A 13,103-nucleotide genomic window follows, 5' to 3' on the forward strand; every position below is an offset into this window, starting at 1 on the left:
TGTGTGACCCTGATTGGTATTCCTTTATATCTAAATTGTCTTTTTCTGGCCTCCTGTAGGATTTTTTCTTTTGTTTGATAGCTTTGGAATTTGGCAATTACATTCCTGGGAGTTGTCTTTTGGGGGTTTAGTGTAGAAGGTGTTCTGTGAGCTCTGTCAGTGGCTGTATTGCCCCCTTGTTCTAGAATCTCTGGGAAATTTTCTTTGATTATATCTTGTATCACCATGTCCAGTTTGGTGTTTATTTCTGGCTTTTCTGGGAGTCCAATTATTCTTAAATTTTCTCTTCTCCCTCTATTTTCCAGATCTATCACCTTGTCGGTGAGATATTTTATGTTCTCTTCTAATTTCTTGGTGTTTTGGCTTTGCTTTATTAGTTCTTGCTTTAAAGCCTGGTTTTCTTTTACAGTTTGGTCAAACTGGTTTTGTAGATGCATGAATTTCTTTTGCATTATTTCCTACTTTTCCTCCTAGAGGGCTTCCATCTTTTTGGTGATTTCTGATTCAAATTCTTCATGGGTTTGTGGAGAGTTTCTATTTCCTTTGGAAGATTTTGGAGAATTTTCTTGTATATCTTCTTCTATCTGCTCTGTATTTTGTATTTTGGCTCCATAGAATGTGTCCAAAGTCGCCCCTTTCTTCTTATTTTTCTTGGTATTTTGGGGCTTCTGTGCTTCTGTGGAGTTTGTCATCTCTGAATGTGGAGGATTAGCTTTTCTTATCTCTGTCTGGTGATCAGAGGCTTTAGTCCTGGGCAGATGTTGGTTCTATGAGCTTTCCCTGGGTTAAACTGAATATGCCTCACTGGAACTGGAATGGAAGGGTCGGACCACGAGGCCACACTCTCCCCCCGGCTCGCTTTCCGGAAGTTGCCTTCAGAATCGCTGGCCGTGAGGCTGTTTCGTAGGCCTGCGGGGGGGATGGGCTGCAGCTTCCCCAAGCTCCGAGGGCAAGGACTTTCACTGAGACTTGGATAGCAGGATCCAGCCCGTGAGGCTGTCTTGCCCGCCCTGAGGGTTGCTGTTGTTTTGACCAGCTCTCTGCAGCGGAAGCCCCAGGCAGTAACTTTCACCTGGACTCGGGTAGAAGGCCCTGAGGGTTGTTGTTCCGAGGACCCTGCTCTCTGAGCCTGGCTGGGCTGCGGCTTCCGGGAGCCTTGGACTCTGCACTCCTACCCCTGAGGTCCGAGTGATCTCGGGTTCTGGCTTTTGAGGGGAGCCGTACCTTTTGAACCGGGTCCAGGTCTAGGAGGAGGGTTCCCAGGGTCTGTGCTGTTGATCGTTTTGAATTTCGGCGCCTTAGGAGCTTATAGTTTGAGATCGGTCGGGAAGGGTTTTCCGGAGATCTGAGCTTTAGCTTTCTCTAAGCCGCCATCTTAACCGGAAGTCGGCAACTTGCTTATATTACTTAGAAGTTAAATGACTTGCCCAGAGATACATAATCAATATATCTCAGAGAAAAGGGACAGAAACTCAGGTTTTTCTGTCACATGTGAGGTCTTTAACCACTACATAGAATATAATTGATATTACTTATCTAACCATGAGAAGTTGTGGAAATCAAATTGACATAATATATGAAAGATGTTTCCTAAACTTTTAAAATTTTATGAATGTTATCTATTATTAAACAAAGCAAAAAAAAAAAGATGAAATTTTTTGAGGGAGGTACCTTTCCAAAGGAAAAAAAAAATTAGTCTTTTGATTTTGTTTTAATATTTCTTGTTCCTGGAGCCATTGTGTTCTAATTGTTCCATTCTAATCTTCAGGAAAGCCTGCTATATGGGTAAGGTTTTCCAGTTATTTCTTTCATTTTTTTATCCTTCAGAAGTCTCATTTAACTTTTGTTTTTTCTTCTTCATTTCATTCAGGTACTCTGTGGTGAGGCCTGTTTGGTCACCTTCTGGTCTTAGACTTCTATTTCCTAGAATTTGTGTGGGTAGACTTCTGTACTGTCTTCCATCCCCTCACTCCTAAATGTACATACACATACCCATTGCTGTCCCTCAGAAGAGCCTTCTCTCAGTACTCAAGCTGGCTTTTGAATTCTTTGAGATAGTGCTTATTAGACATTGGGTCTAGCTATGCTTGAGCTGACTTTTATGGTCAATCCTTGTCTCATTGCCAGTTGGCTGTCTTTCTGTGTGCTGGTTGAATATGCTTACTGTTTCTCTTGAAATTTGTTGTCCATTTTTTGATCTACTAGTGTTCATTTTAACTGAAACTAGTTTAAAATTTCAAGTTACTTGAAGACAGGTACATTTTAATTTTTGTTTTTTTCATCCCTAGTGCTTTATCCTAATGATTTCCTTTGAACATAATTATTGAATTAGTAAATCAAGGAATACTACTAGAGAGTCATAGTACATAGGCGCGTTTGTTGGACAGCTTTCATCTTATGCATAAGATATTATATACACTTGATATTAGCCAAAAGGCTGAGAAGCGATTATAAGTAAGTATATTAGGATTAGATAACAGTTCAGTAGGTTGAAACTATGAAAGTGTTGTAGTAGGTAGAATGCTGGACTGAGAATCAGAAGGATTTCAGTTCAGATGCTACCTTGGACTTACAGTTGTATTCCTCTTCCAAGCCACTTCCCCCCTTTTAGCTTCCTTTTATTTGTTTTCTACCCTTATTAGAACATAAACTGCTTGAGGTTAGGGACTGTCCTTGCTGATCATACATGTAGCACAGTAACCTACCCTGAACTGATTATTAACTGATCCAAACCTCACATTCTCTAAAATAGGATCATAAAAATTGTAGTACTTCATAGTATTATTATGAAAGATAAAATTTCTATAAAAGTGCTTTGTAAACATTAGAATGTTATACAAATTTCAGTTATTATCGATGCCTAGTTGAATAATAGGACCTAAAATTTATGAATAACATATGATATTAATCCAAAAAGTTAACTTTCTTTGAAAGGGAAAAAGACTTTTGTGTATAATGAAAAAATAATTTCACAAAATACAGTGCATAAAAAATATGTATGTGTGCACGTGCGCACTTGTAAAGATTTTGTCGTGTTCTTTTACAAACCAATTTTTTGGTCATCTCTAGTGATTACTTTTTATTACTTAAAAATACAATTGGAAATCCAGAGATCCCAGCTTTTGCATAAGATTCCACTATTTGACACAAAAAATTGGAAAACAGTATGGCAAAAATTAGGTTTAGATCAGTATCTCATACTTTATGCCAAGATAAGTGTATGATTTAAACATACAGAGTGATATTATAAGTAAATTAGGTGAACAAGGATTAGTATGCCTATAGATATGGGGAAGGAAAGAATTTAAGTTAGAGTAAGAGATAGAAAACAGATGAATTAGAATCATTCCCAATAAGAAGCGGAGTGAAGCAGGGATACCCATTATCACCACTGCTATTTAATATTGTTCTAGAAATGCTAGCAGAAGGAATTAGAGAAGAAAAATAAGTTGAAGGGATCAAAGTAGGCAACAAGGAAACTTAAACTATTTCTTTTTGCAGATGACATGATGATATATACCTAGAGAATCCGAGAAAATCAACTAAAAAGCTAGTGGAAATAATAACTAGCAAACTTGCAGGGTACAAAGTGAACTCACATAAATCATCAACATTCCTATATATTTAAAACAAAACCCAGCAGCAAGGATCAGATAGAGAAACCCCATTTAAAACCACTCTAGACAATATAAAATATCTGATAATCTAATTGCTAAGACAAATTTGGAAATTATATGAACATAACTACAAAACACTTGACACAAATAAAACTACATCTAAATAATTGGAAAAGCATTAATTGCTCATGGGTAGGACAAGCTAATATAATAAAAATGACAATCCTTTCCAAATTAATTTACTTATTCAGTTATCTACTTATCAAATTACCAAAAAACTTTTTATAGAATTAGAAAAAATTATTACAAAGTTCGTCTGGAAGAACAAAAGATCAAGAATATCAAGGGAACTAATGAAAAAAAATGCGAAGGATGGAGGCTAGCAGTACTAGATCCTAAACTGTACTACAAAGCAGTGATCATCAAAACACTATGGTACTTCCAAAGAGATAATAAGGAAAAATACTTGTACAAAAATATTTATAATTGTGTTCTTGTGGCAAAAAAATTGGAAAATGACAGGATGTCCATCAATTGGGGAATGACTGAACAAATTGTGATATCTGATGCTGATGGAATACTCTTATGCTGAAAGGAATAATGAACTGGAAGAATTCCATGTGAACTGGAAAGACCTCCAGGAATTCATGCAGAGTTAAGGGAGCAGAACCAGGAGAACATTGTACACAAAGATTGTTACATTGTGGCACTATTGAGCATAATGGACTTCTCTACTAGCAGCAATATCCAGGATGGTTCTGAGGGACTTATGAGAAAGAATGCTGTCCAGATCCAGAGAAAGAACTGTGGGCGTAAAGACGCAGAAGAAAAACATATGATTGATGACATGGTTTGATGGGAATATGATTGGGGATGTTGATTTTAAAAGATTATTGCAAATGGTAATAATATGGAAATAGGTTTTGAACAATAATACATGTAAAACGCAGTGGAAATACTTGTTGACTCTGGGAGAGAGGAAGAGAGGGAACGAACATGAATCGTGTTAAGCATGGAAAAATATTCTAAATCAAATAAATAAAATTTAAAAATATGGTACTGGCTAAGAGACAGAAGGATGGATCAATGGAATAGACTTGGGTTAAATGACAGCAGTATTAGGTAAACCCCAAAATCCTAGCTTTTTGGGACAAGAACCCCTTATTTGACAAAAACTGCTGGGAAAATTGTAAATCAGTATGGGAAAAATTAGGTTTAGATCAACATCTCACACCCTATACAAAGCTGCATTCAAAATGGGTAAATGACTTAAATATAAAGAGGGAAATTATAAACAAATTAGGTGAACGTAGAATAGTGTACCTGTCAGATATATGGGAAAGGAAGGAATTTAAAATCGAGCAAGAGATAGAAAACATTACAAAATATAAAATGAATAATTTTGATTATATTAAATTAAAAAGGTTTTGTACAAACAAAACAATGAAACCAAAGTTAGAAGGGAAGCAATAAATGGGGGAGGGGTAATAACAATTCTCTGAGAAAGATCTAATTTCTTAAATATGCGAAGAACTATGTCAAATTTATAAGAAATCAAATTATTCCCTAATTGACATATGGTCAAGGGATATGAATAGGCAGTTTTCAGATGATGAAAACAAAACTAGTAGTAATCATAGAAAAAAATACTTTAAATCTCTCCTGATTAGAAAAATGCAAGTCAAAACAACTGTGAGGGTACCACCTTATGCCTAGCAGAGTGACCAATATGACAATAAAGGAAAACAATAAATGTTGGAAGTAATGTGGAAAAATTGGGACCCTAATGTATTCCTGGTTGAGTTGTTAATTGATGTAACTATTCTGGAAGGCAGTTTGGAATTTTTCCCAGAAAGATAAAATACAAAAATATTTATAGCTATGTCTTTTGTGGTGTCAAAAAATTGAAATATGAGGGGATGTCTCATTATTGGGGACTGGCTGAACAAATTGTAGTGTATGATGGTGATGGAATACTCTTGTGCTATAAGGAATGATTAATTGATGGATTTCTTTAAGAACTAGAAAGACCTCTAGGAATTGATTCAGAGCAGAACCAGGAGAACATTATACACAGTAACTGAAATATTGTGGGATGATCAAATGTACTTACTACTGTAAGGGGTAAATTTAGGGTTGAGACTGAATATATTTAGTTGGTCACCAGGGATTTAAATTCTAAATCCCAAAGAAATACTCAAATCAGAATGGAATTTTATGGTGGTCTATTTACAATGGAAGAAAGAAATCAAGAATGAGAGAGAGAGAGGGAGAGGGAGAGAGGGAGGAAGAGAGAGGGAAAGGGAAAGGGAATTGGAATTAAACTGCTCCGACCTGGTCTGAGCCAGGCAGGAGTTAAGGGGCCTCTCCAGAAAGCCAAGGGAAAAGGAAGTCAGCCTTATCACTTATCATGTGACCATCTAAAAGGAAAGCAGTCTAAGGTCTCATGCTGAGCTCCTCCAGGGTCTAGCTCCACAGCCAAGTTAACAAAAGCTCCCTCTTACAGGAAGTGACACGAAATATAAAGGCAGTTTTTTACATCCCTTTCTGTGTCTCACATGTGGCAATTGTGGCTTAAGCATGGCTTAACGTCAGCCTAGGGGGGCAGTCAGTTGTTTCTGATTTGTCACTTGCTAGCACATGCCAGTCATAGGCCTTCCATCCCCCACACCCAATCCTTAAGTAGGGGTGTATGCATTTCTGGTTGCTAGAATTCTAAAGACTAAGCAGGGTGGATAAAACTAAAATTCACACTACTAAAAGCAATACAGTGATCCAGGACAATTCTGAGGGACTTATGAGAAACAATACTATCTACCACTAGAGAAAGAACTTTCGGAGTAGAAATGAAGAAGAAAACATGATTTATCACTTATTTATATGGGTATATGATTTGGGGTTTTGGTTTTAAAAGATTATAGCAAAAATTAATATGGAAATAGGTTTTGAGTGATAATATATGTATAACAGAGGAATTGCTTGTAAACTCCAGGAGAGGGGAGGGAGACAATAAGATTCATGGATCCCTGGGAAAAAAATTAAAAATTCTTAAAAAATTCTATATAATTGGAGATGTAAGTTGGACTAAACAGTGTTAACATAACTGAATTTGGGTGGGGGAAGTATCCCTCATTTTTATGACTACATTAGCTATTCAAGGAATGGATTAAAATAATTTTTTTTGTTTGCTTATTGTAACAGATCCCTCTTTTTTGGTCATATTCTTTACTAGTTTACTTTCTTCATGACTGATATAGCTGATATACCTATAAAGGATAGAAAGGATTTTAATAATTTATTTAGTCTTTAGTAATTTTCTGTACACAAGTGAACACTTGTGTGAACTTATTCATGAGGCTCGTTAAAAACATTGCAAAGAATCAGTATCAGATGTTTTGAAAATTGAATAATGGGGGCAGCCAAAGTACAGTACAGTACACATTGGATAGAATGCCAGGCTGGAAATTGGGATGACTTGGTTTCAAGTATACTGTCGTATAATACCTATGTATTCCTGTGTAACTTTGGGCTAGTCACTGAACCTGATTGCTTGAGTCTTTGTCACTCTTCTGTTTTAGAATTGATAATAAAAAAGAAGATAAGGGTTTAAAAAAAATTGAATACTGTTAATCTAGTTAAATGTTCATTGTTAAAAGAAAGATCCGTGAACACATACATCTGCATATATATGGACTATTTTTTTGGTTGTTTGCGATTTCCCTAAATCATTTCTTCACTTGTGAAAATTAGTTGCTTAATTCATTCACTGCAAGCCACCTTTGTTACTACAAAATATCTGTAAAGTATTTTAACATAAACTAAGACCAAATGAGTTTTCATTTCAAATATATGTTATATTTCAGATTACAGTGTAAAATATTGGAAGCTATCTCTCCAGCACATCTCAATGGGATTGCTAATGGACATATCAGCAGTACAGATGGAGAAACAATTATCATCAGTGATAGTGATGAATCAGAAACACACAACAGTTCACCACAAAATGGGTAAATTAAGATTTTTGTTAATTTATACTAAAGTGAAAAAATGTTTCTTGTTCTTTATTTTAGATAGAAAACATGGCACTATAGCACCAGTTTTAAACAATATACTCAACAGATTCATTGGCATTTTAAATTTTAGACTGATATTTAAATAGTAAAATATTAACAGACAGAAAATAATATATTAGTTTACAAGAAGAAAATTTTCAGATAGAATATCTTCTGGCTCCAGAGATAATTTATAATCGATCATTTATCACTTAATATTAGGCTTGATAAATAATTTGACTTTTATTTTTTCTTTTGAATTTGTTTACTTATAAACTAGCTATTCTATTCTATTCTCTATATATTATATTCTAGTATATTTTTGAAGTATATTGACTTTGAATATGTAGAGAAAAAATAAAATTTTTGTTTCAAACATAGCAAATTTTTATTTTTATTTTTTAATTTTTATTTGGTCATTTCCAAACATTATTCATTGGAAACAAAGATCATTTTCTTTTCTTCCCTTCCCCCCCCTCACCCCCCTACCTCTCCCATAGCCCACGTGCAATTCCACTGGGTATCACATGTGTTCTTGATTCAAACCCATTTCCATGTTGTTGGTATTTGCATTAGAGTGTTCATTTAGAGTCTCTCCTCAGTCATATCCCCTTCCCCTTTGTAGTCAAGCAGTTGCTTTTCCTCAGTGTTTTTACTCCCACAGTTTATCTTCTGCTTGTGGATAGTGTTTTTTAGATCCCTGCAGATTGTTCAGGACACTGCATTGTCACTAATGGAGAAGTTCATTACCTTCGATTGTACCACAATATATCAGTCTCTGTGTACAATGTTTTCCTGGTTCTGCTCCTTTCGCTCTGCATCACTTCCTGGAGGTTGTTCCAGTCTCCATGGAATTCCTCCACTTTATTATTCCTTTTAGCACAATAGTATTCCATCACCAACATATACCACAATTTGTTCAGCCATTCCCCAATTGAAGGGCATCCCCTCATTTTCCAATTTTTGGCCACCACAAAGAGCACAGCTATGAATATTCTTGAACAAGTCTTTTTCCTTATTATCTCTTTGGGGTACAAGCCCAGAAGTGCTATGGCTGGATCAAAGGGCAGACAGTCTTTTATCGCCCTTTGGGCATAATTCCAAATTGCCCTCCAGAATGGTTGGATCAGTTCACAACTCCACCAGCAATGAATTAATGTCCCTACTTTGCCACATCCCCTCCAGCATTCATTACTTTCCATAGCTGTCATGTTAGCCAATTTGCTAGGTGTGAGGTGATACCTCAGAGTTGTTTTGATTTGCATCTCTCTGATTATAAGAGATGTAGAGCACTTTTTCATGTGCTTATTAATAGTTTTGATTTCTTTGGCTGAGAACTGCCTGTTCATGTCCCTTGCCCATTTATCAATTGGAGAATGGCTTGATTTTTTGTACAATTGATTTAGCTCTTTGTAAATTTGAGTAATTAAACCTTTGTCAGAGGTTTTTATGAAGATTGCTTCCCAGTTTGTTGCTTTCCTTCTGATTTTGGTTACATTGGTTTTGTTTGTACAAAAGCTTTTTAATTTGATGTAGTCAAACTTATTTATTTTACATTTTGTGACTCTTTCTATGTCTTGCTTGGTTTTAAAGTCTTTCCCCTCCCAAAGGTCTGACATGTATACTATTCTGTGTTTACCTGATTGCTTATAGTTTCCTTCTTTATGTTCATGTCATTCACCCATTTTGAATTTATCTTGGTATAGGGTGTGAGGTGTTGATCTAATCCTAATCTCTCCCACACTGTCTTCCAATTTTCCCAGCAGTTTTTATCGAATAGTGGATTTTTGACCCAAATGCTGGGATCTTTGGGTTTATCATATATTGTCTTGCTGAGGTCACTTGCCCCAAGTCTATTCCACTGATCCTCCTTTCTGTCTCATCCTGTTTCTATTTGATTTTGTTCTCCTCTGATAGGTCTTGAAATTTTCTTGTTCCCTGTAAGTTTAGAGATTGTGTATTTGGTATAACATTTATTTAAAATTCTGTTCTTAAGGTTTTAGGGGTTACTTTTGTGTCCAGGGATTTTGGGAGAACAGTAGCATAACAATGATTAAATTTGGTGTGGCTCAATGCTAGCTACCTAGTCTTATCTTACTAATAAATATTTGGTTGATGCTAAATTTTTATATATGCAGTGATATGCTGAACATTTTCCAATACTGCCTCCATAATCTACATTTATCACTGAGTCCGAGCTTTTTAAAAACAAGTATTCTGTACTTTCTGGTAGCAGTAAGTCTATCCTGAATTTTTATCATAAATTCTTCCATTTCCAGCAAGTCCACTTATTTCAACTATTTTTGCGGTGCTTCTCTGTTGACATATTGTTGGTTGAGTTCATCCAGGTATCACCCTTCTTGATTCCATTCTTGAATTTTAACCATTTCATATGTTCCAATAAGAGGTAGTATTATGATGATATATTAAATTTGTTTTGTTTAATCATAAGAAGATAATGTAGTATAATGGAAGGAATGCTGTATTTACAAGTAGAGAAAATTATTCAAATCCTGGTTCTGTTGACCCTCAATGGGCTTCAATTTCTTGGATCTCTAGGTCTGTGATATATGATCTTATTTACTTAATTGTATTTTAATACAATGTCTTTTGAAGGAATGAATTTACTTATAGTTTCCTTCTTTATGTTCAAGCCATTCACCCATTCTGAATTTATCTTGGTGTAGGGTGTGAGGTGTTGATCCAAACCTAATCTGTCCCACACTGTCTTCCCATAGCAAATTTTTAAAAAAAGAAGTGAAACCTTATTTTTGAAGACTATAAACACTGACAGGATTACCTTGCACAAATCACTTCACTTTGAGGCTTATTTTTCTCATGTAAAATTAGGGAATTAGACTTCTAAAAATTCCATAAAACATTCTGTAGTATTTCTAGTTCCAGACATTCTAGAATTATGTGATTCACTTAAAATTTGTCAGGTTGGGTGATAAAAATATGTTTATTTTAGAGTTGGTATATCTCAGATTGTTTTTAGGAATTAGTCATTATTGATAACTGAACTTTTTTAATAATTAAAAATATTTTTCTATGTTTACATATTTCATTTTTTCCCCCTCCAATAAAGCACTTCCACTGGGTTATACAAATGTTATCACTTGTACCTATTTCCATATTATTCATTTTTGTAATAAAGCAGTCTTTTAAAACCCAAATCCCAAATCATATATCCATATAAACAAATGTTGGATCATTTGTTTTCCTTCTGTGTTTCTATTCCCACAGTTTTTTCTCTCGATGTGGATAGCATTCTTTCTCCTAAGTCCTTTGGAATTGTTTTGTATTAGTAAAATTTATTACATTGTATTGTTCTGCAGTGTTTCACTTTCCATGTATAATTTTCTTTTGGTTCTGCTCATTTCACTCTGCATCAGTTCTTGGAGATTCTTCCAATTCACATGGAATTCCTCCAGTTTGTCATTCCTTATAGCACAGTAGTATGCCATCACCATCATATACTACAATTTCTTCAGCTATTCCCCAATCGAGGAACACCCCCTCATTTTCCATTTTTTTTTTGCCACCACAAAGAGTGCAGCTGTGAATATTTTTGTAAGAACATTTTTATTATCTCTTTAAGGTACAAACCTAGTATTTCTGCATCAAAGGGTATGCATTCTTTTAAAGCCCTTTGGGAATTAACTGAACTTTTCTTTTGCTTACAAGATACACATGTATCTTTATTTTATATTCTGTGTATGTAACATATAACTCTAAGATACATGTGTATGTCTTGATGATGCTTTAAGCAGTTTCATACTATTAAAATTGTAAAAAACATGAACCTTTCGTTTTCCTCAATAAAAGAGGGTACAGGAGATGACAAGGTAAAAGAATTAGCATTTATATAGTGATTACTGTGGGCCAAGTATTATGTTAAAAGTAAGCATTTTACAAATATTATGATGATTGTGCAAGGTGGTGCTATTATCCCAATTTTTTGTTTAGGAAGTTTAGTCAAGATTAAGTGATTTGCCCAGATCACACAGCTAGTAAGTGTCTGAAGCTCTGCACTCTATCCACTGTCTCAAATGTGTACAGAAATAGTGATACTATACTTTACAATAATTATACATTAGTTTTCTATTATATGAAAAACTGTCATTGTTTTCAGCTGAAAGAAATGGATAAAATGACATGATTCAGAATAACCTTAGGAGATTGAGAGGGAATTAAACTCTTTTGACATTGTTACTGTCATTAGTAACAAGTAATAATAGTAATTGTCACATAATAATGGTGATTATTAGTCAAGTGAATTTTTTTATTTTTTTTAAACCCCTTCTGTCTTTGTAACCACTTTTGAAACAGGAACGAGGGCTAGGGAAATGAAATTAAGTGTTTTATCCAGGATCACCCAACTAGGAAATGTCTGAGGCCAGTTTTGAACCCAAGGCTTAATGACCTTGGGTCTGGTGCTCTCTTCTCTGTGCCACCTACCTTTCTTGATAAATATCTTTATTTTTAAAACTCTTACTTCTTGTCTTAGAATCAATACTGTGCACTGGTTACAAGGTAGAAGAGTGGTAAGGGCTAGGAAATGAGGGTTAAGTGACTTGCCCAGGGTCACTCAGCTAGGAAGTGTCTGAGGCCAGATTTCAACCCTGGACCTCTTTATCTCTAGGCCTGGTTCTCATTCTCCTACACTCTACTGAGCTTCCTGCAATATTTTTATTTTTAAAAAAGCTTTTTTTTTTTTAAATCAATTTTTAACCTTTGTCTACAATCCTGAGAAGAAAATGGTGAACAGTGCTTCCCCAATTTGCGCCAATTAGACTTATTAGATTTTGTGAAGGTCTTCTTTTCTACATCAGGAACACTTCAAACTTATCTTTGATCATGTCTTTTCTGAGTTCTTATTTAGAAAGCCATACAACTGGTAATCTGTAAATTATTTCCATACTCTAAATCAGGCTCAGATGCTACTTTCGTTAACTCTCCCTCACGAAATTACTTGTTGCAAATGAATAATTGTTACAAAGTACATACTTTGTACTTATTTATCTTTCTGTCCTATTATATCCTTTTACTAAAATACATTTTTTTTTTCACATTTCAATAATGGGTAGCCCTAAACCAGGAGTTTAAAAATTTTATAGAATAGCATATATATATGTAGGATCTGTAAATTTGGTCAAAAAGTTTTCTTAACTGTAGCACTGCATATTTGGCTTGCTTTTTAAATCTATGCATTTTATTATTCATTTAAAAGCAAAGCATCTAAATCTCTAATATAGATTTCATCTTTCCATCCCTAATGCCTAGCATATATGTCTGACATGTAGTAAGCATTTAACAAATGCTTGCTACATTAAGGATAAATTATATTATTGATGAATGGGTGGTATTATGGTAGTTTTATATATATAACTTCCTAGCCCCCTCCATAAATGTTTCATATAAGAAAGGAAGA

The 13,103-nt window shown here is 34.8% G+C and overlaps 1 protein-coding gene across 2 annotated transcripts in view; it reads left to right on the forward strand.

Annotated features, from left to right (window-relative positions):
- BAZ1A (bromodomain adjacent to zinc finger domain 1A) overlaps positions 1-13,103 on the forward strand; it is a 160,120-nt gene that overhangs the window by 44,577 nt on the left and 102,440 nt on the right. For both annotated transcript variants that reach the window (XM_016427028.2, XM_016427024.2), the window contains one exon: positions 7,481-7,624. In XM_016427028.2, the coding sequence (XP_016282514.2) occupies positions 7,481-7,624 (144 nt within the window). The remainder of the gene's footprint in view (positions 1-7,480; positions 7,625-13,103) is intronic.

The sequence above is a fragment of the Monodelphis domestica genome, chromosome 1 (assembly GCF_027887165.1).
Source record: "Monodelphis domestica isolate mMonDom1 chromosome 1, mMonDom1.pri, whole genome shotgun sequence".
Lineage (NCBI taxonomy): Eukaryota > Metazoa > Chordata > Mammalia > Didelphimorphia > Didelphidae > Monodelphis > Monodelphis domestica.